This window comes from Cydia amplana, chromosome 2 (assembly GCF_948474715.1).
Source record: "Cydia amplana chromosome 2, ilCydAmpl1.1, whole genome shotgun sequence".
NCBI classification, from domain to species: Eukaryota; Metazoa; Arthropoda; class Insecta; order Lepidoptera; family Tortricidae; genus Cydia; species Cydia amplana.
This window is the reverse complement of record NC_086070.1, coordinates 7,543,398-7,564,996: the sequence shown is the minus strand read 5'-3', so window position 1 is coordinate 7,564,996 and position 21,599 is coordinate 7,543,398. Positions and strand designations below refer to the sequence as shown.

The 21,599-nt window shown below is 42.6% G+C and overlaps 1 protein-coding gene across 1 annotated transcript; it reads right to left on the bottom strand.

Moving 5' to 3' along the window:
• Positions 1-3,112: 3,112 nt before the first annotated feature.
• LOC134662065 (protein wings apart-like) lies at positions 3,113-20,889 on the bottom strand. Its single transcript, XM_063518340.1, has 14 exons — positions 20,279-20,889; positions 18,047-19,896; positions 17,616-17,804; positions 17,108-17,212; positions 16,357-16,500; positions 14,801-14,922; positions 13,831-13,957; positions 12,272-12,487; positions 10,201-10,402; positions 9,235-9,353; positions 8,400-8,563; positions 6,460-6,566; positions 4,817-5,001; positions 3,113-3,318 (listed from the first exon to the last, which is right to left on the bottom strand). Exons 1-14 carry the CDS (start codon positions 20,436-20,438, stop codon positions 3,124-3,126), a joined length of 3,885 nt encoding a protein of 1,294 aa, XP_063374410.1. The 5' UTR covers positions 20,439-20,889; the 3' UTR covers positions 3,113-3,123.
• Between the last annotated feature and the right edge of the window lie 710 nt (positions 20,890-21,599).

Sequence of the window (21,599 nt, the reverse complement as noted above, 5' to 3'; positions counted from 1 at the left end):
TTCTCTCGGTGATTGTCTGCCTGAAAGTTGTTGGCTATTGTAAAACGTGGACTTTGTACGATAATTCAAAACCATATTATGCAGTCTCAGGCAGACAACCATTGTCGATCAATAGCAGTGACAAAAGCGGTTGCAGCCCGCGTCAGTTTCAGATTTACGAAGCAATGGAGGTAAAGCTTTGGATTCCTCCGAAAACGGTGCCGTCATATGACGGCCGTCATATAGCGGCAGCAAAAGACGGCCGTCTTTACGGTGGCGACATGTGGAAAGTACCACGGCGTCATAACACACCGTCATCCACCAAGGTCAAAGCGGCAAATTTGAAAAATGTAGGCGCGATGGGATAACGTCCCATATAAAATTTGAATTTCGCGCCTTTTCCTACTGACAAGATTTGCTTGATCATCTATAATTTACTTGGAGGATGAAATATCATCAGAAGAGGAAAATAATCGTAGTACGGAATCATTTATTCAAATCTCGTGTCATTTATTCAAAATGGCGTCACCGCTATCTAATAAAACGTTCACGAAACTATCGACAAGGTCATGACGGCCGTCATCTTACGTTACGTTGACAATCAACGTAACGTAACGCCGTCTAGGAAACCGCGCCATCTTGTTTACATAGACAACGTTCTAGTGACGTCAGTCAACGCTATATAGCGGCCGTAATATGACGGCACCGTTTTCGGAGGAATCCAAAGCTTAAGGCACCGACGCAGGACTACACATGGGCGTACAGCAAGCTGAAAAATTGCATGGATACGTGACGTTCATCATAAAGTGACCATATAATTTTGCAGCTGGGTGTACATTGTCGCCCGACTGGTGCATACGGGGCGCAATCGGTCTGGTCACAGCCCGAGATCAGGTAGGAACTCGACAAATGTACATTGGCATCAGCCCAATCTCTAAATGTATACATAACAAAATTAATTTCATACCCCATCTGTTAATGAATTTTGGAAAATCTCAAGAAAATAAGGCCGATCACATGTTTTAAAAAGTATAAACTTACATTTTTTATTAGATTTCGTTACTTCAAATTCAAGATTTACGATTTATCCCATAAAATGTGCTCCCGTAGCATACATAAAGATGAGAAAATTAAGTAATCGGTGCGCCTTAGCAATTCGATATTTTATAAAAATATTAATCTAAACATCAAATTTTGGAAAACTCAATTTCCGCTCTAATGTACAATCAGTCATTCGTAAAAAGAAGTATCTAAAAACAAAATGGAGAAAGGTTAATATCATGCGTTCACCGTCTTAGCCTACCCGCTAGTCAATAAAGTCCAACATAGTTCGTCCTACTCGTAAATATCTCTAAGCAAATAGTAGTTCTCTCATTCGGGGGCAATAACGACAAGTGTTTGTACATAGTTTGATCCTCGCCGCGCCGGACGCAGCCGCTCGTCGTCGAGTCCGGCACCGGACCCTCCGGTCCGGCTCCAGCACCGGCCACTCCGGTCCGGCTCCGGCACCGGCCACTCCGGTCCGGCTCCGGCACCGGCCACTCCGGTCCGGCTCCGGCACCGGCCACTCCGGTCCGGCTCCGGCACCGGCCACTCCGGTCCGGCTCCGGCACCGGCCACTCCGGTCCGGCTCCGGCACCGGCCACTCCGGTCCGGCTCCGGCACCGGCCACTCCGGTCCGGCTCCGGCACCGGCCACTCCGGTCCGGCTCCGGCAAGCTCCAGCACGACTCACGACTCGGCCCAGGCGGGTGAGCTCTCTCATAGTTTCATTTCTAATAATCGCGCCTACGCTCATTGGTACCAGTCGAAACTATTTACAATAAGGATTGTGCCTCGGTAGAACAATTTATAAATTTGTAACTCTCTTGGAGTATTATACAAAAAGTGCGGACACGATATTCACAGAGAGGATTACGATATCAATATACACTTACTGTACTATTTTTGCACTTTTATATTGCCAGTTCGGTGGCTTAAACTCGGAATATCTCAATTTAATTAAGACTCCATAACCCATACCTGACCGTCTAGCATGAGTTGCTTTCTTGCGCGCGCGCCCATACTTGAAGTCGCGCAAGATGTATGGAGTCGCGCGCGAAACGCAGCTCATGCTAGCAGGTCTGATAGACGTAAACTAACTATACCTTAATGGTCTGCGAATATTTACACGACGTTTCAGAGAAGGGAAAGATATCGATACAAAAATTTGAGGTATAATAGCCGTGTGCAATCCACCTATCGTTACATTACAAATGGCATACTCTAGTACTAGTGGTTTACATTGTAAACTTTACAATATACAGGCGTTGTGACGATCGCACGAGCTAACATCGTCAATAAGTAGGAAACATTCAAATCGGAACCGACGACCGGAACATCATATTTCGCAGGCGACACGGACGTCGGGGGGACAACGCGGTTTACATTTTAGCTAGCCTACTATAATAAAATCTAATATGGTGGAAATTTAACTAGCCGAGATCCTTAAAATTCGTCAAAGTGCTTTTAAATCCATTCGACGCGACCGATTTACACGTCGAATTAAAATATGGTGCGGAACCGTTTAAAGGAGCATACTAATTCTATTTCCACCCTACAACCGTCATGTAAACTAATAAAACTCAACTTTCTTTACAATGTTTCACACTACAACCGTGCGCCGCACGTATAGTTTGTGGCTTTCTAGTAGACCCCGAAGGCTTATCCTATTGTCTATTGTTCAGTAAAACCGCACGTGCTACTTACCTGCAAAAAAGGGTCCTAATTATTCTATTTGGCACCTGAGCGCGGGCTAGTCCAACGCTCAAAAAACCAGTGTAGGTGCGCTCTCCGATAACGCGCCTTTGTTACGCATCTCGATGACACATTTTAGACTGGTTCTGTAGCGTTCGACTCGCCGGCACTCAGTAACCGAAGTACCGATTTTTTATGCAGGTGGTTGTGGCACGTGCGGTTTTTCTTAACAATAGACAATAGGATTAGCCTTCGGGGTCTATTAGAAAGCTACAAACTATACCAACGTTCCCGGGCGTGCACAATCACGATTTAACATCGTTCATCGCGACCGACAAAACGGAAGCGTCGACCCTCGCGACGGCATCGTCACCGGAAGTCGAACAGCCCGTCAAGCGTCGGGGCACGTTCACGAGGACATGCGGTCGGGCTGTGGCCGGCAGTAGTTGAGGCCGCTGAGCGACATGTCCTGCGGCACGTCGGACGGCGAGGAGCCGTAGTAGTGCGCGGGGTACGCCGCGCCCGGCGCCTCCGCGTCGCTCCGCTCCATGAACTTGATGATCAGGTGCGTCGCTTTCACGTGCGCCACTATCATCGCCTCGCCCTGGAAACATATGTAATGTTTAGATATAGTCAACCAAATCTTGTCAGTAAAAAAACCGGCCAAGTGCGAGTCGGACTCGCGCACGGAGGGTTCCGCACCATCAACAAAAAATAGAGCAAAACAAGCAAAACAACGGTCACCCATCCAAGTACTGACCCCGCCCGACGTTGCTTAACTTCGGTCAAAAATCACGTTTGTTTTATGGGAGCCCCACTTAAATCTTTATTTTATTCTGTTTTTAGTGTTTGTTGTTATAGTGGCAACAGAAATACATCATCTGTGAAAATTTCAACTGTCTAGCTACCACGGTTCGTGAGATACAGCCTGGTGACAGACGGACGGACGGACAGCGGAGTCTTAGTAATAGGGTCCCGTTTTTACCCTTTGGGTACGGAACCCTAAAAAGGCTCGAAATTCAAATTTTATATGAAACGATATCCCTTCGTGCATACATTTTTCAAATTTGCCGTTTTTTTCTACTGTCAAGATCTGGTTGACCAAGTATATTTTGATCGATCCATCTTAAGGGCCACCCCACATCTAGCGTCTTTCGAGCGTCGGTGTCTACAACTCTATGGCCCTGCTCGACGCAACGTCGACGCAACTGCGCAGCGACGTCATTTTCCATAGCGCTGACCGACGCCGACGCTCGAAAGACGCTAGATGTGGGGTGGCCCTAAAGGCCGGCAACGAATCTGTAGCTGGTGTCGCAGACCCGGTAATCGATTCCCATCAGTCGATTCGTCCCTCATTCGCCTATCATTGACCGAAGCGTAGCGAAGGTCTACGTTTTGACTCGGGCATTTTGCTTTTGTATGTCCGGATGTTCTCCTCTACAGGTCGCAATTCTTAACCGATTTTCGTGAAATTTTGTGACCGAATTCTATGAGTAAATAATTTTTTTTTGTCGATCCGGTTTTTGGAAATTTTTCAAAATGGCGGAGTCGTGATAGCTCCCGCCTGAACAAATAGTCGTATCGGTATCATAAAAGTTTTTTCTTTTTGAGATATGTTTATAGATTAAATGGCCAAAAATTCAGAAAATTTGTATCGCTGGTTTTGGCGGTATTTAGATATTTAGTTTTTACTTGAGAATGAGTAGCTAAATTTCGTCAGCTTTAGTAAGAACTATAATGGTGTATTCTGCAAACGTTCGCTTTTTTTGTTTGCATCGGCAGGTCCCTGGTTCCATCCCCAGTAATTGTATACTGCTACATAACTTTTTGTATTTTTTTTATACTTAAATTTCGTATAGTTGTTTTTTTTTATTATTTTTTATTTTAATGAAAAATTTCGTATTTTTTATTTATCAAGCGCGTGTTAAGCGTTTAATTTTTGTTTGTAGCTTTATGTAGTTTTTAATTTTTTGTTTATATTACATGTACTATACCTATATTTTAATAAATATTTTTGCCATACATTTATTCAGTTTTAAGCTCTGCTCGCGAGGTCTACAGCTCACAGAGCCACTAGTAAATAAAGTAGGAGCGGTACTCACACTGGCGGTCAGCGACAGGAAGTTGTAGTACTTCTTGAGCGTGGGCAGCAGCGCGGCGTAGCTGGGCACGCGCTGGCGCACGGCGGCGGCGTGCGCGGCGCTCAGCACGGCCGTGTGCCCCAGCAGCAGCGCCGTGTACGCGCCCACCATCGTGTGCTCCATGTGGGTGCCCGCACGCGCCAGCACTGCGGCAAGGTCAAACACAGGTCACATCTTTACATAGGCTAGTGAGCGCTTAATGCACCCCGAAACTTAGGAGAGATACATAGCAGAATGTCCAAGTCGCAAAATGTGCAGGCTACGTAAAATGAGCAAATCGCAAAATGTGCAAATCTCATAATGAGACGATCGCAAAATGTACAGATCCCATAATGAGCAGATCGCAAAATGTGCAGATCTCATAATGAGCAGATCGCAAAATGTGCAGATCTCATAATGAGCAGATCGCAAAATGTGCAAGCAGATCGCATAATGAGCAGGTCGCAAAATGTGTAGATTTTGAAATAGAGCTCAGATTCTACAGGTCCAAAAAGCGTAATCGTTGCCAATAAGGCTTCTGTTGATTACCGAATGTTAAATAATTTTGAAACAAAGCTGCTATCTTTTTTATTATTTTGATACCTTATCGTGACCTTGTTTTATGAGCAAATATTTTTATGAGGCAGTGCTTTGAAATATGCCCGTTGGACTTTGTACCATGCAGTTAAACTAGGGACGACACACAAAGCTACACACAAAGCAAACGACATTACGATATGCACCTTTCGCGACCTGCACTTTTTACGATTTGCACATTTGGCGACCTGCGCTTTTTATGATTTGCACATTATGCGGCCTGCACTTTTTACGATTTGCACATTTCGCGACCTGCACTTTGTACGATTTGCACATTTCGCGACCTGCTCGTTTTACGATCTGCACGTTTTACTACCTGCACCTTCTACGATTTGCACTAGTGCTCATTTTGCGACTTGCACATTCTGCTATGTATCCCTCCTATGGAAATTGCAATAAGATTCAAAATGAACTAATGGATAAATATTTTGTACCGATGTGTGTGGTCAGTACTTCGGTTACTGAGTGCCGGCGAGTCGAACGCTACAGAACCAGTCTAAAATGTGTCATTGAGATGCGTAACAAAGGCGCGTTATCGGAGTGCGCACCTACACTGGTTTTTTGAGCGTTGGACTAGCCTGCGCTCAGGTGCCAATTAGAATAAATAAGACCCTTTTTTGCAGGTAAGTAGCAAGTGCGGTTTTACTGAACAATAGACAATAGGATAAGCCTTCGGGCTCTACTAGAAAGCTACAAACTATACCGTGTACGGTGCAAGTCAGGGGCCGAGAGCTACTAGTGCGATCGGTAGGTTCGAGGATTTTGGAATTAGGCACGCATGACTCGCAAACATCTGCATTAGCACAATTAACTTGAAAAAACTACACTACATTTACAATTATTTACTAATGGCGTTATTCATAAGTGATAAAAACATAGTTTTACTAATTCAGGCTCGTAAAATTTTATGAATAAGGGGGTAAATCATCAGCAGCCATAGAGGATTAGGTCACCACATAAACATTAATTCCAATTAAACAGTGTCGGCCTGGACACTGTCACATACTCCTTGTGAGCAGAATACTTACGTTTCGCAACAGTTTCGTCGATGTCATCTGGTTGTTTTTTCTTGTCAGTCTCACCATCAGATTCCTTTTCGCCATCTAGCAAAGCATCTGTATTTTCTTCGGCTCTCCTAAAATAAAAATAAATATTTCAGTTATGCAATGGCTGATGTTTCTTATTGCCACACCCTTAAGAGCCCATCAACGTGCACACTTGCGCCACTGCTAAATAATCGTGATTATTTGAATTTACGCTACGTACTGTATCTTGTATTAAAGTATCTTTTGAATACATCAAACTAGTTTCTATGTTGCTGGATTCGTCAATCTATGAACTCAAAACAAAAACGGCCGTTTTAACTTTGGACGCATAGATTGACGAATCCAGCAATATAGAAACTAGTTTGATGTATATGAGTACGTGCATTATCAACCTATTAGATACAAACAAGTAGCAATAGTCTGCATGGAGCGTCATGTTAAGATTGTAGAAGAGGTCCACGGTCAGGTCCAGCGCGTAGACGGTGCGCGAGATGATATCCTCACCACTATCGACGCGGATGGCACGTTGAGTAACCGGTGCCATCCTCGTTGTTCTGGACCAGGTGTATGTGTATGTATGTCTATATATTACCTGGCCAGGTCGACCCGCTTGTAGAAGAGGTCCACGATCAGGCCCAGCGCGGAGACGGTGCGCGAGATGATATCCTCACCACTATCGACGCGGATGGCACGTTGAGTAACCGGTGCCATCCTCGTTGTTCTGGACCAGGTGTATGTGTATGTATGTCTATATATTACCTGGCCAGGTCGACCCGCTTGTAGAAGAGGTCCACGATCAGGTCCAGCGCGGAGACGGTGCGCGAGATGATATCCTCACCACTATCGACGCGGATGGCACGTTGAGTAACCGGTGCCATCCTCGTTGTTCTGGACCAGGTGTATGTGTATGTATGTCTATATATTACCTGGCCAGGTCGACCCGCTTGTAGAAGAGGTCCACGATCAGGTCCAGCGCGGAGACGGTGCGCGAGATGATATCCTCACCACTATCGACGCGGATGGCACGTTGAGTAACCGGTGCCATCCTCGTTGTTCTGGACCAGGTGTATGTGTATGTATGTCTATATATTACCTGGACAGGTCGACCCGCTTGTAGAAGAGGTCCACGATCAGGTCCAGCGCGGAGACGGTGCGCGAGATGATATCCTCACCACTATCGACGCGGATGGCACGTTGAGTAACCGGTTCCCTCGTTGTTCTGGACCAGGTGTATGTGTATGTATGTCTATATATTACCTGGCCAGGTCGACCCGCTTGTAGAAGAGGTCCACGATCAGGTCCAGCGCGGAGACGGTGCGCGAGATGATGTCCTCACCACTATCGACGCGGATGGCACGTTGAGTAACCGGTGCCATCCTCGTTGTTCTGGACCAGGTGTATGTGTATGTATGTCTATATATTACCTGGCCAGGTCGACCCGCTTGTAGAAGAGGTCCACGATCAGGTCCAGCGCGGAGACGGTGCGCGAGATGATGTCCTCACCACTATCGACGCGGATGGCACGTTGAGTAACCGGTGCCATCCTCGTTGTTCTGGACCAGGTGTATGTGTATGTATGTCTATATATTACCTGGCCAGGTCGACCCGCTTGTAGAAGAGGTCCACGATCAGGTCCAGCGCGGAGACGGTGCGCGAGATGATATCCTCACCACTATCGACGCGGATGGCACGTTGAGTAACCGGTGCCATCCTCGTTGTTCTGGACCAGGTGTATGTGTATGTATGTCTATATATTACCTGGCCAGGTCGACCCGCTTGTAGAAGAGGTCCACGATCAGGTCCAGCGCGGAGACGGTGCGCGAGATGATATCCTCACCACTATCGACGCGGATGGCACGTTGAGTAACCGGTTCCCTCGTTGTTCTGGACCAGGTGTATGTGTATGTATGTCTATATATTACCTGGCCAGGTCAACCCGCTTGTAGAAGAGGTCCACGATCAGGTCCAGCGCGGAGACGGTGCGCGAGATGACGTCCTCGTCGGTGTCGACGCGGATGCGCACGTTGAGTAACCGGTTCGCGTTCTCCTCGTTATTCTGGACCAGGTTTATGAGCAGCAGCAACACCTGGTTAACATATAATAAAATAATTTAGCCTATATACGTCCCACTACTGGGCACGGGCCTCCTCTCATGCACTAGAGGGATCGGGATCACTCATGTTAGAAGTTAAAAGCGCGAACTTTGTTTTTGTCAGGCACCTATACCATTTTACAAGGCGTCCGTAGAAAGGCATTTATTTTAAATTTTATGGTCAATAGAGTAGACTCAAAGATATTCATTAGTCACTCTTAAAACTCTTTGTGAAACGTCATAACGATTTGGTATAAATGAAAAGTTAATAAGAAAGATGAATAATATCAGAAGTATCACAACATGATTGATATGACCAATCCATCTCTCTAACGAGTAATAGCGTTAGAAATCATAAACGTTTGTCATTCTAACATTTCTGATTCAACAAAATTCAACAGAGGTTTGGAAATGGTTAAGTTTTATTAATAAGGGGGAAGTAGAAATCGTAGCCAGAGAGTGCAGAACTAAGTTTAATCTTTTTTCTGTCAATTTGATTACCCGATTGCTGAAAAACAATTACATTTGCCTGTTGGAATCTAACCTATTTACAAGCGGAAGATTGCAGTACATATAATAGTGAACGTTGGCTTGAATAGAACGATTGAGCTGAAAATGTTTTCTAGTACGCCTGAAAGATAAAAGCGTCATTCGTTGATACTCACACAAACACTGAACTCGAAGTTTTTGCTATCTGGTATGAAGTTTTCTTGGTTGTTGAGGACGATGAGGCACATCTCCATGACGCCCGACTGCTCGCCTATAACGAGCGCGCCGGGAGACACTACAAAATAAAAAATATGAATATTTAACTTTATTGAAGTCTATGTTCTATTGTGAAGGTGGTTTAGAAGATAGCGCGCATTTGCACCACCGATAGGTGTATTGAACATACATAGGAGTTTAACAAATAGCTCTTTAACTCGAGAGAAGCTTGGCTCCAGCGAAGGTCCATACTAAACGCGACACCCTGTAGGTTTAAGCACTAGGTAATATGCCAATGTTTTGCCATCGTTGTCCGCGAAACAAATATTAGGCAAGTGAAGCTCAGCAGACTTTCAAGTCAAATAATACCTACTAAAAGGCACCGCTAGCCTGAATTATGCTCTGGTTTCCTAAGATAGCGGTGCCGTCATATAGCGGCCGTCTCCATACAAATACTACGACATCCATATTTAGCCGTATTATTTAGTATGGAGACGGCCGCTATATGACGGCACCGCTATCCTAGGAAAACCGATCTTTACTGGATACAGTCGCCAGCGCGAGCTGCAGGTGACAGCGCCGGAACAGCCGGTCGTCTCGCTCTAACAGTACTGACCGTTGCTGGGGGAGAAGGAGTGCGACAGGTTGACGAGCACTTTGACGGCGGGCAGCGCAGCGTCGAGCAGCGCGAGCTGCAGCCGGCCGGCCGCGGCGCGCGCCTCGCCCGCGCAGCGCCGGAACAGCCGGTCGTCTCGCTCTAACAGTACTGACCGTTGCTGGGGGAGAAGGAGTGCGACAGGTTGACGAGCACTTTGACGGCGGGCAGCGCGGCGTCGAGCAGCGCGAGCTGCAGCCGGCCGGCCGCGGCGCGCGCCTCGCCCGCGCAGCGCCGGAACAGCCGGTCGTCTCGCTCTAACAGTACTGACCGTTGCTGGGGGAGAAGGAGTGCGACAGGTTGACGAGCACTTTGACGGCGGGCAGCGCGGCGTCGAGCAGCGCGAGCTGCAGCCGGCCGGCCGCGGCGCGCGCCTCGCCCGCGCAGCGCCGGAACAGTGCGCAGAACGTGCGCGCTGCGCCTAGTGACTCGCCCACCAGGTACAGCTGGTTGTCCTCGTTCTGCTGCGTCACCTGAGGAACACAAAGCAATATTATCTCGGTATTCGCGGAATAACCGGAATGGTCGACGCTTTGTGGCATCGTGAACATGGAGAGTATCTCGTGGACGGCGTGGGCGTTTGGGACGCGCTCCTGCCGAGTCCTATCAGAGTGGATATGCAGCATCTAGACAAAGTTGTGCTTATAAGATATTTCTTGTGCCCGCTCCATGCGCAAAGATGAATGCTGGGAATACTTGTACATTCTTCGCGCTTTTATTTATTTGCATAGCCTAATCAATAACTGCTCGAGGTGATTTTTGAAACATCATTCCATTATTTGGTTTTTAACTTTTTCCTTGTGTTAGTTCTAGAATTTTAGCCAAAACCATTTTTATATGTAGGTACCTACAAAGCATAAGCAATATAAATTAATCAAATTTTCGTGTGCAACTTGACAGAATCAACCAAAATAGTTTGGTAAATGAGAGCGAAGCCGTTAAGATTTGGTTTCCTCTGCGGTGCCGTCATATAGCGGCCGTAATACAGCGGTGAATGACGTCACTAGAACGGTGTCTATGTAAACCAAACGGCGCGGTTTCCTAGAGGGCGGTGATTGACACCGTAACGTCTAAAAGCGGTGCCGCCATTTGCATGACGGCCGTCTTGACGGTGTCGATAGTTTCGTTAACGTTTTACTTGATAGCGGTGAAGCCATTTGTACCAAAATCTCAAATGCACTTTCTGTACCACGAGATTTGAATAAATGATCTTCCGCACTATGACTATTTTCCTCTTCTGATGATATTTCATCCTCCAAGTAAATTATTAAAGTAAATTATTAGATAGTTATTAGAAAAACATAAATAGCAGTTATTTTTAAACACAATTTCTATTTAATAAATCGGATAGAAATATCAAAAGTAGGTGAGTTGACCGTGCGTTAGTATCACACATGCGATACTAGGTCGCTCAAGGGGTTAAAAAAAACTTAGTCAACGTCCGCAATCCGTGGTTTCCATGCGTTATTTGTGCGATGTCGATGTTTGTACTAACATTACATCCAGCCCATATATATAATAGTGAAATAGTGAAATACATGAATACACAGAAATGCCAACTATAAAACAAGAGGTAAACAAATACTGCAAAAAGTACAAGGAAAGACTTCAAAACCACTGTAACGAACTAGCCAGAAACCTGTTACACGAACAAGACTACATACCGAGGCTGAAAAGATGGCACATTCTAGGGCTAGATCAGAGACAATAAGCCCCCACGCAAACTGGTGATGGTGCTCAGTGGAACACCACCCTAAATAATAATTAAAAAAAAAAACCATCTGATTATGGCTAGAACAGCCGATTGCAGATTAGACTTAAAAAAATATATATAAAAGAAATATATATATATACACAGGGTGGCGCATTTAGATCGGTCAGTATGGGAAAATCTGAAACTATAAGACATACGACGATCTCTTCTTAGGAACCATGTCATCGATTTTAGTAACAAGAAAAACTGCACTCATACATTTAATTTTTTTTTATGTAAAATGTATTGAAAAAAATGGTGGCCATTTCGAAAACATACTAAAATAAATTAAAGGATATGAAAACAATGCATTTTATTCATTTCAGACATCATGTTTCATAGTAACATTTATTGCTTAAGACCTACACAATTGATATCTAAATAGGAATAATTTTAGAATTTTTTTTTTCAAAACGTCCGGGTTCGATTCCCGAGCTGAGTACACATTTTTTTTAAATGTATGAATGCAGTTTTTCTTGTTACTAAAATCGATGACATGGTTCCTAAGAAGAGATCGTCGTATGTCTTATAGTTTCAGATTTTCCCATACTGACCGATCTGAATGCGCCACCCTGTATAATATACTCACGTTCTCCAGCACGCGCAGACAGCGGTCGGCCTTCCTCAGCACGTCCACGTCGGCCGGGCCCCAGCTGGCGGCGGGCGCCTCCAGCCGCGCCGCGCAGTCCTCGATGGTGCGCACGATGTGGTCCACGCCGCCGAGCACGCGCAACTCCTCCTTGAACCACTCGCCGGCGCGCTTCGAAGTCAGCGATAGTAGCGTCTCCATGGCTAAGTGACCCACCTGCAAAGGTAACCTCTTATACACTGCAGGCAATTGTCAAATAACAACAAATTTGACCGAGTTTTTAACAGCGATCAATTGTATACTAGTGGCTCTGTGAGCTGTAGACCTCGCGAGCAGAGCTTAAAACTGAATAAATGTACGGCAAAAATATTTATTAAAATATAGGTATAGTACATGTAATATAAACAAAAAATTAAAAACTACATAAAGCTACAAACAAAAATTAAACGAATACGCTTAACCCGCGCTTGATAAATAAAAAATACGAAATTTTTCATTTTTTCAAAATAAAATAAAAAACAACTATACGAAATTTAAGTATAAAAAAAATACAAAAAGCTATGTAGCAGTATACAATTACTGGGGATGGAACCAGAGACCTACCGATGCAAACAAAAAAAGCGAACGTTTGCAAAATACGCCATTATAGTTCTTACTAAAGCTGACGAAATTTAGCTACTCATTCTCAAGTAAAAACTAAATATCTAAATACCGCCAAAACCAGCGATACAAATTTTCTGAATTTTTGGCCATTTAATCTATAAACATATCTCAAAAAGAAAAAACTCTTATAATACCGATACGACTATTTGTTTAGGCGGGAGCTATCACGACTCCGCCATTTTGAAAAATTTCCAAAAACCGGATCGACAAAAAAAAAAAATTTAGTCATAGAATTCGGTCACAAAATTTCACGAAAATCGGTTAAGAATTGCGACCTGTAGAGGAGAACATCCGGACATACAAAAGCAAAATGCCCGAGTCAAAACGTAGACCTTCGCTACGCTTCGGTCAAAAAATAGGGGAGTCCGTATGGACTATTTCCTGCTATTTCTGTATAGAAAGAGCAGGAAATAATCCAAGACGTATTAACCTTTTTAACGCCAAACAAGGCATCCAACGCCGTATGGGTAGGTCCAACGCCGAAGAAGGATTAATCATATGCATAAAGTAAATATGCATAAAGTTCCACTTCAGTTTTGACACTTCGGTTACGTGGTGTCAGAGTGTCAGCTTTTGTGTGTAACACGGCGTTGAAAAGGTTAAGTCATCAATGTCATCGTGACCGCGAGAGCATTTGTTGTGCCGGGTCTTCATCGTCATGCATTTTCGTGACGACTCGTTCTTTGTGGATCCGCCTAATAAGGCTTTTAGTACAAATTTGGTGTCCAAAAATATTTCCATCCACAGCTTTGAACAATAACCGTGTAAAGAAAGTCTAACTAGGTATGTTATAGTTCTGATGTTACCTATTAGAATATGTTAAAACATTTATTTCTATTACGCACCTTAGGCCCACCTCAAATGTGAAATCATAAAAACACTGGATGATCACTTACGGTAATGTTATCCAAATCTAAATGTTTGGCTTTCCCTTGGCTCTTGATTTCCGCGCACAGCTCCCGCACCCGCTCTTGCGTCTTTGCCAGTTGGGCAGACGTGAGCCCGCAGTCATCCAGCGCATTTCTATAATAAAAATGTTTGAGTAAAAACGTAGAAGTAAAATAGATGATTGGGAATGGATGATCCCCCGACATTCTAACAGTTAACTGGAGTCGTCTACACCATCATATCAGCCGAAAAATATATAAAGATAGGCCCTTTTCAAGGATTACCATCACTACAGATAGTGTGCTGCCGTTATCCAATCATTTCATGCGACCTGGGGCCCGTTTCTCAAAAGCTTGTAACTTGAAATACAAGCGGATGTCACTTTTTGACAGCTTTTGTTAAAAAGGGACTTCCACTTGTATTACAAGTTACAAGCTTTTGAGAAACGGGGCCCCTGTACCTGAGTATAGGTGCAATTTGATGGGAGCCTTCACTTATAGAGAGTGACAATTATAAAGTAAGTCAGTTTGAAATTTGGTTAAAAAAAATTCAAACAAAAAAAAGATAAAATGATAAAGCTCTTTTCATTTTTTTGTTATGACTAAGGGGCAATACCACATGAGATCATAGCTTTATGCACCACAGCTAACCCAATATCCATGAACACAATTTTCCACCTGTATCATCTTAGTAGAGAATATGTGACGTTCCACGGCAAAAGGTACCTTATGGCGGCTGGCGCTTACGTCGCATAGCGCCGCAATAATATTGGAGTGGCGTTAATAATACCGTAAGCGCCAACCGCCATAAGGTACCTTTTCTCGTGGGACGTCACATATGTGCTTCATACCTTGTCATGAAGATTTATTGTCGAGTGAGAGAAAATGCCTTTCGTCATTTATAAGTCGTATACACTTTCCAGTATCAGGTGGATGCAACGAAATAAGAAGCATTGTAACATAACTAGAAATAACTTACTTGTGAGATACATCAGATTCGAGCAAATTTAACATGAGCTCCAAAGACTCCCGGTCCAGATCCATGTTGAGTCGGTCTTGGGACAGCACAAACATGACCGTCGCCGTACACAGGCCCAAGCTCTGAAAGTTAGATGCAATTTGTAACAACACAATTAAAATGTTCATCGAGCTTTAAATTTACAATGATTGTAACTTTGTTTAAATCTTCCCGATTCTTTCACTGTAACTGTGTAACTGTGTATTATAGCTCATTAAAATCGTCTCAAAGAGTAGTAGATTACGAGTACCTAACCTAATGTCTAAGAACATAATGGTATAAAAATATATGTACCTACATGATTTTTACCTAATCTATTTTTTTGGTGAATCAAACAATTTATTACATAGAGTTAGACCAAGATAAGTCTGCAACGATTTTGATAGCATATGCAATGCTAAAGTCTATTTTTTATATTCGGTAGACTAAAATGACATTTCATAGCATGAACACTATGAACATCATGTGTCATCTCATACTATGAAATGTCATTTTAGTCTACCGAATAAAAAAATAGACTTTAGTGTTATTTATACGTCATAATTTCATAGTTTGACGTTTAAAATAACACTTGCACTGCGTATGCTATCAAAATAGTTGCAAACTTATCTTGGTCTAACTCTAGAACAAATACGGCAAAGTAAATGGCACAATAAGAAAATTGAAACGTCAAGGTAATTCAAAAAGAAAGTACAAAATGCACAGTCGAATCTGTCATGTTAAGTGAGGCCCTATTTGATAGATGGCAGCACTCGCATCGTATAACAGAATCGAACCCTATGTAGGTCACGTTACAGTTATAATCAAATTGACCTGAGATACTTTTAAGCTACCGTTCCATAATAATAATAACTGGAGATGTAATTTAGAAAGCATATTTATAGAGTTAACGAGAGCTTCATGTTATTTATAAGAATGTGTTCCTTACATATTTTTTAATCGATTCGTGGTAAAGCTTAAAAGATATTCGGTAAAAAGTCTGCCTTACTTATATCGCTAGTTGCGAGTTGACTGACAAAAATCTTAGGTTGTAATGTCGCAGGCTGCATATCACTTTCCGCATGAGATCACTTCTCGGTAGTAGCTTTATAATATTAGGTACTGGTAAGATGTAAGATGAAATTAAACAAAGTTAAGGTCAAAAGAGTGACAAACGATCGGCGGTTCATGACGCAAAAATATAATTTTGTATAGGGACCGTACGCGTTGGAAGCTGCCTCCTAGTGGATGCTCCTGAATCGAAAACTTAAACTTGACATTGGCACTTCACGCCCATGAGCATGTGCAGTTCACTTTTCCTATCAAAAGTTTCATAGTCTTCTATATATTTGTCAGTCCGACGATTACTATTGATGCAACCAGGGGCCCGTTTCTCAAAAGCTTGTAACTTGTAATACAAGTGGAAGTCCCTTTCTAACAAAAGCTGTCAAAAAGTAACATCCGCTTGTATTACAAGTTACAAGCTTTTGAGAAACGGACCCCAGACCAAAAATATAAACCTAAATGTAAGTGCGTACCTGGTCGTTGGTGGCGTCGTGCAGCGCGCTGAAGAACTTCTGCACGGTGCCGTGCGCGCGCAGGTGCATGCGGAACGCGGGCGCCGTGCACTTGCTGGCGAGCGTGATGGCGGACAGGCAGCGCGTCGATATCGGGTTGTTGTCCTGTTGTTTACATATAGCTGGTCAACCAAATCTTGTCAGTAAAAAAAGGCGTGAAATCCAAATTTTCTATGAGACGATATCCCTTTGCGCTTACATTTTTCAAATTTGCCGCCTTTTTCTACTGTCAAGATCTGGTTGACCAAGTATATTACATTTGCACATGAAAAAACAACCCCTTGGATGCCCAAAAGCTTGAGAAAGCTTATCCTCTAGCCGCCCATACGTCAAACCTTGCCAATGCCAAGCAAAATGAAATTTTATTTTGTCAACACAAAGTTCAAATTAGAATGGAACAAGAGACCTTTTCATAGGTCTCTGGGCGGCTAGAGGTTAAAGACAGAGATGACCCTGGCAATGTGATTTAATGTGATTTTCGACTCATTTTCGATTCTTTTTAGCGACTAACGCCCTATTCTCAAACATATTTATTTCACTGGCAATTAAATTATGGCTCGGATGCGATATATTAAGACAACTGAGGTGAACCCATTTGATTAATCTACCAAATGTCGCCATGTAACGTCGCGACGCGTCGAATACAAGTTCTGTATCTGCAGGAACCTTTAAGTTAAATTAAAGGAGGCAGCAACATTTCAAAGTCACTAACCTGTAATGCATCTAGAAGGTAATCCACATCATCATTAAATTCTTGGTACTCTCCAATCTCCTGTATTTGATGTGCCTTCTTCACATTTCTCACTACTGTGTAATACTGTAAAAATATCAAGAGTAATAAATTAACAAACCTGCTTTAATCAAACTGTACTTACTGCACTTACACTTTTCCATCACTTAGTATTTCAAATAATGGCACTATCATTCTGGGTCGTTCCCCACATGCAAATAATGTTGGTTGCCTGGCAACTCCATACTTTTCGTTTTGCGACCGACTAGGTGAATGACCCAGTATTATTACACCATAACCCAGACCTTTTCTTTGGGCAATGACATAACTCAAAGCTACATACTTAAATAAAAATAAAGACTGTAATTATATTTATCAACAACTAACAAATACTCAAGAACTTTAGAACTTTACTGCAAAATTTTCACATAAGTTATTTTACAAACAGTTTAATGTTACTAAAGAAAAATAATGAAAAAGGTACACATACCTCCTTAGCTTCTTTAGCACACCTAACACTGGTATAGGGCTTGACAGCTTCAATGGATGTTGGGTCATCCATAATGGGATCGGGTGCCCTATACCTTGTGACCTTTGTGAGCTCTTCGGGCACCTGGCTGGCTGGGTTCCTTACTTCACTGTTCTCGGGCTGCTCAGGCCGGGGAGTTTCATTTCCCTTCTGCAAAACATACAAATATTTGACAATTATATCAATCAATAATAAACGCTTGCTATCAATTATCAATAATAAATGTGTAAACAGACTTTATACTAAAGTACGAATTGCTATTATGATAACAACCCATTGTTTTGTGGTAAATAAGGTAAATTTGACCTTATTGTGCTGATACCAGCAGCTGATTTGACCTTATTGTGTCCAGTTAAGGACAAATTTATATCATGATATGCATTAATACTTACATCATTGGCCCATTCATGTTTATATAAATGGCGTCTTTTCCTTGCTGGTAGTGGGGATGGATTATCATTAACAAGTGATTTGCTCTTGAATATAGAACCCTTCTTTTTGGTTATAACTAATTTCACACTAGGTTTGTCTTCAACATGGTCATCATCAATGCCATGTGGTGATTTAAATACATCCTCCTGTTGATTCTTTTGAGAATCATCCTCTGAGAATTCAGTTGGACAACTATTATAATCAGAATCCGTAGCTTGAGTGGGAGGTTGTGAGTGACTTCCTGCATCATTTATATTAGATTCAGGTGCAGTTTCCATTTGTTCATCTTCTAAAGGCTCATGCTGGTTATCTTCTTGTTCATGCGTGGGCTCCTGGGACAGGTCAGCTCCATAATCAGGGCTTGAGTGCTTGTTTTGTAATGCTTTAGCCTTTTGCTTCTTGTGCTTGACTTCTGTTTTCCCCTCATCTACATTTGAACCTGACAATATATCAATCAAATCATTCTTCTCTACATGAGATTCTGCTTTGCTTTCATTCTCTGCTGCAGCGGCCTCTAGCACAGCAGCTTCATGTTTCTTTCTCCCTCTTCTACTTTCTTTTTTAAGGTCACTGACTGTTTTAACGGTTTGCTTGCTTGAATGGCCAGAAGTCAATTTATCCAAGTAATCATCATTCTCATTGTAGTTAATGACTTGTCTAGCTCGACGGGCCCTACCACCCTCTGGGGGCTTAGGATCTGGTGGTGGCTCTGTTGGTAGCACATCTATCCTGGGAGATTTATGTGACAACCCAGTGGAATCGAGCTTTGCTAGTTGAGACTCAATATCATCTTCCCCACTTGGAGCTTTATTTCTGTCCTTGTCACTGTCATGACCTGGAGAGGCAAGGGTCTTGTAAAGATCATATGTGTCTGAACCAGGCAATGGCGATGTAGCTTTTTTGGCATCTTCGTCTATACTGGCTTTGTGATGTTTCTTATGAGACTTGTGTTCTTTTTTATCCTTTTTCTTTTCTTTTTTGCTTTCTTGGCTGAGACCACTACATTTGATAGTGATTTTAAGACCCTCATGTTTTGGTGAACATATTGTTTCCATTGATGGGCTTTTTTTGTGATCTAAACCAAGATCTGAATGCATGTCCATAGATGAATGCCTGTCAGAACCAGGTGATGTGAAACCTTCATTAGAATCAGTACTGACTATCCTCGATGTACCCTTTGATATTCTTAGTACAATAGGAGGTGGTTTTCTTTCTTCATTACCATCTTTGCTCGTAGAGGGGCTCACCACTTCTTTATTAGTTGAGGGACTGGCCACTTCAACTTTAGGGGGCACAGGGCTTGAGACTAACGGGCTTGTTTTTGGTGATGATAGTCTTGGAGCTAATGATTCATATCGTGAAAACTCAGGAATGGGACTGTTGCTGCCATCTTCAGCATAGTTAATTACTTTATCACGATTGCGAACCAAGTACCGTGTACTCCTAGGTTGAGCATTTTCAGGCTGTGGTTCTGCTTTCTTGGCAGCCTTTGTAGCCACAGAACTTTTTCTAGCTTTAGCCTTTTCAGAGTTCCGTCGAGGCAATTCTGGCGATGAAGAGTCTCTGTTGTACACTCTACTTCTTTTGGTAGCTTTCTTTTCTTTGCTATTCGAAGGGTGCTCCGGGGATAATGGAGCTGCAGGTACTGGTGGTGCATATGTAATTTGAGGAACAGGCGGGAAAGGCTCTGCATTGCGCGATTTGAAAAATTTCTTAGGTTTAGGTGGGGGTTGATCTGTTTCCACCGCAGGCACTGTCAGCGGACTGTTCTGATCTTGGACTGGCTTTTTAAGAACATTACTGGTGAAGGCTGTAAATAAAAATAATATAATCATTAGATCTAATTATGATTAATAGCAATAAAAGCCATTTACAAGTCATGGAAAATTGTACTAATATTATGTTTATTGTCGGATTAGCCACTTTGTATCCTAATTTCTATGATAATAAGAACTTTAATTTAACCTTCATAGGAAGTACAAATCCACAATCTCTAATCGGAACTATAAACTATGGCTGTGTGTAAGTTTAATTGAACAATTTAGGCTTAATTACATTTTTAAGTTGTTAATGGACCAAAAGGCGGCAAAGACGCAGAATACATAAAGTACTTATTGTATAGAGTATAACCGTTTTGAAGTCTTGTAAATGATTAAGAACACGAAATCAAGCGAACGTGTGGGAATCCTTACCGTAAGGAGCGCTTCTAATCGACGTAAAGCTTGTGATTCCCCACTTCCCGACCGTGCCCGCTGAGCGAGCGGCCGTCGGGCAATTACTATTTTCTCTAAACAGGGCACTATCAAGCGGCACGGCCACACTGCCGCCTCGGCCTCTGCCCCAGCGCGACATACTGATAATTTCATTAAAACGATGACACCTGCACCGTTTCTCCCGAATCAATCACCTCTTCAAATGTCAAAACAGCAATATACAAAACATGCCGTCCTACTATACGTAATATAACTGACACTCAATACGAGACTACAATCACTTTTAGCCTATTCTTTTACTTTCTCCGAATGATATGAAAACACAATCAGTAAAGATACACCCGCCATTTTTACGGCAGCTAAGTACTTTTCTCACAGAAGGACGCATCGACTGGATGATTCCTTAACAAGCGTGGCACGATTATGTAACTATCGTTAGAATTACCGATTTTCTTTGAACATATGAGGTAGATAAATTAATATCGACTAAAACAAATTTTGATTATGACAAATCCGACACAAACTACGATGTTGTCATCTCATAGCACAGACGGCGCCATATTGGAAAACAAGATGAAGTAATAATTCAACCAATGGGGCAATGGCGAAATGAATACAATATCAACTTAAAACTTCTTGTCTATGGCCTACATACCATAAAGAAAATGATGAAGAAGTTTAAGGCTCGGATACACTTGTACACTTATTTTTATGATTATACTTGGTCAACCAGATCTTGACAGTAGAAAAAGGCGGCAAATTTGAAAAATGTAGGCGCGAAGGGATATCGTCCCATAGAAAATTTTAATTTCGCGCCTTTTTGTACTGACAAAATTTGGTTGACCAGCTATATTTAAAAAATGAGTAGGTACATTAGTTATATCAAAGAGAATTTTAAATAGAGGCGGATTGTCAAAGTAATTTATGTTGCTACAGTAAATTTACTGCCATCTTTCGACAGCAGATTAAAACTGTTAGAACGCCATTTGACTTTGACCCTTATTTTTGACTGATATGTGTTAATTTGTTAAATATTGAAATATTGAAATTAACGCCATCTACCCGACAGTAAATCTCTGCGATTATAGTGACATCTAGTCTAGGGTAGCAATTCTGAGATAGTGTCCTACTGTGGTTATACTGGTTATGCAGCCAGTCAGCCATGAATAGTTGTCGAGTTAAGGCCAATAATATGTAGATGGCGCTAAAACTAACAAGTATCTGTAGGCCCACTGTGCTATAACAATGAAAATCGAAGTTCGCAAATTGCGGGCATCTTTCTCTGTCACTCTAATTAATT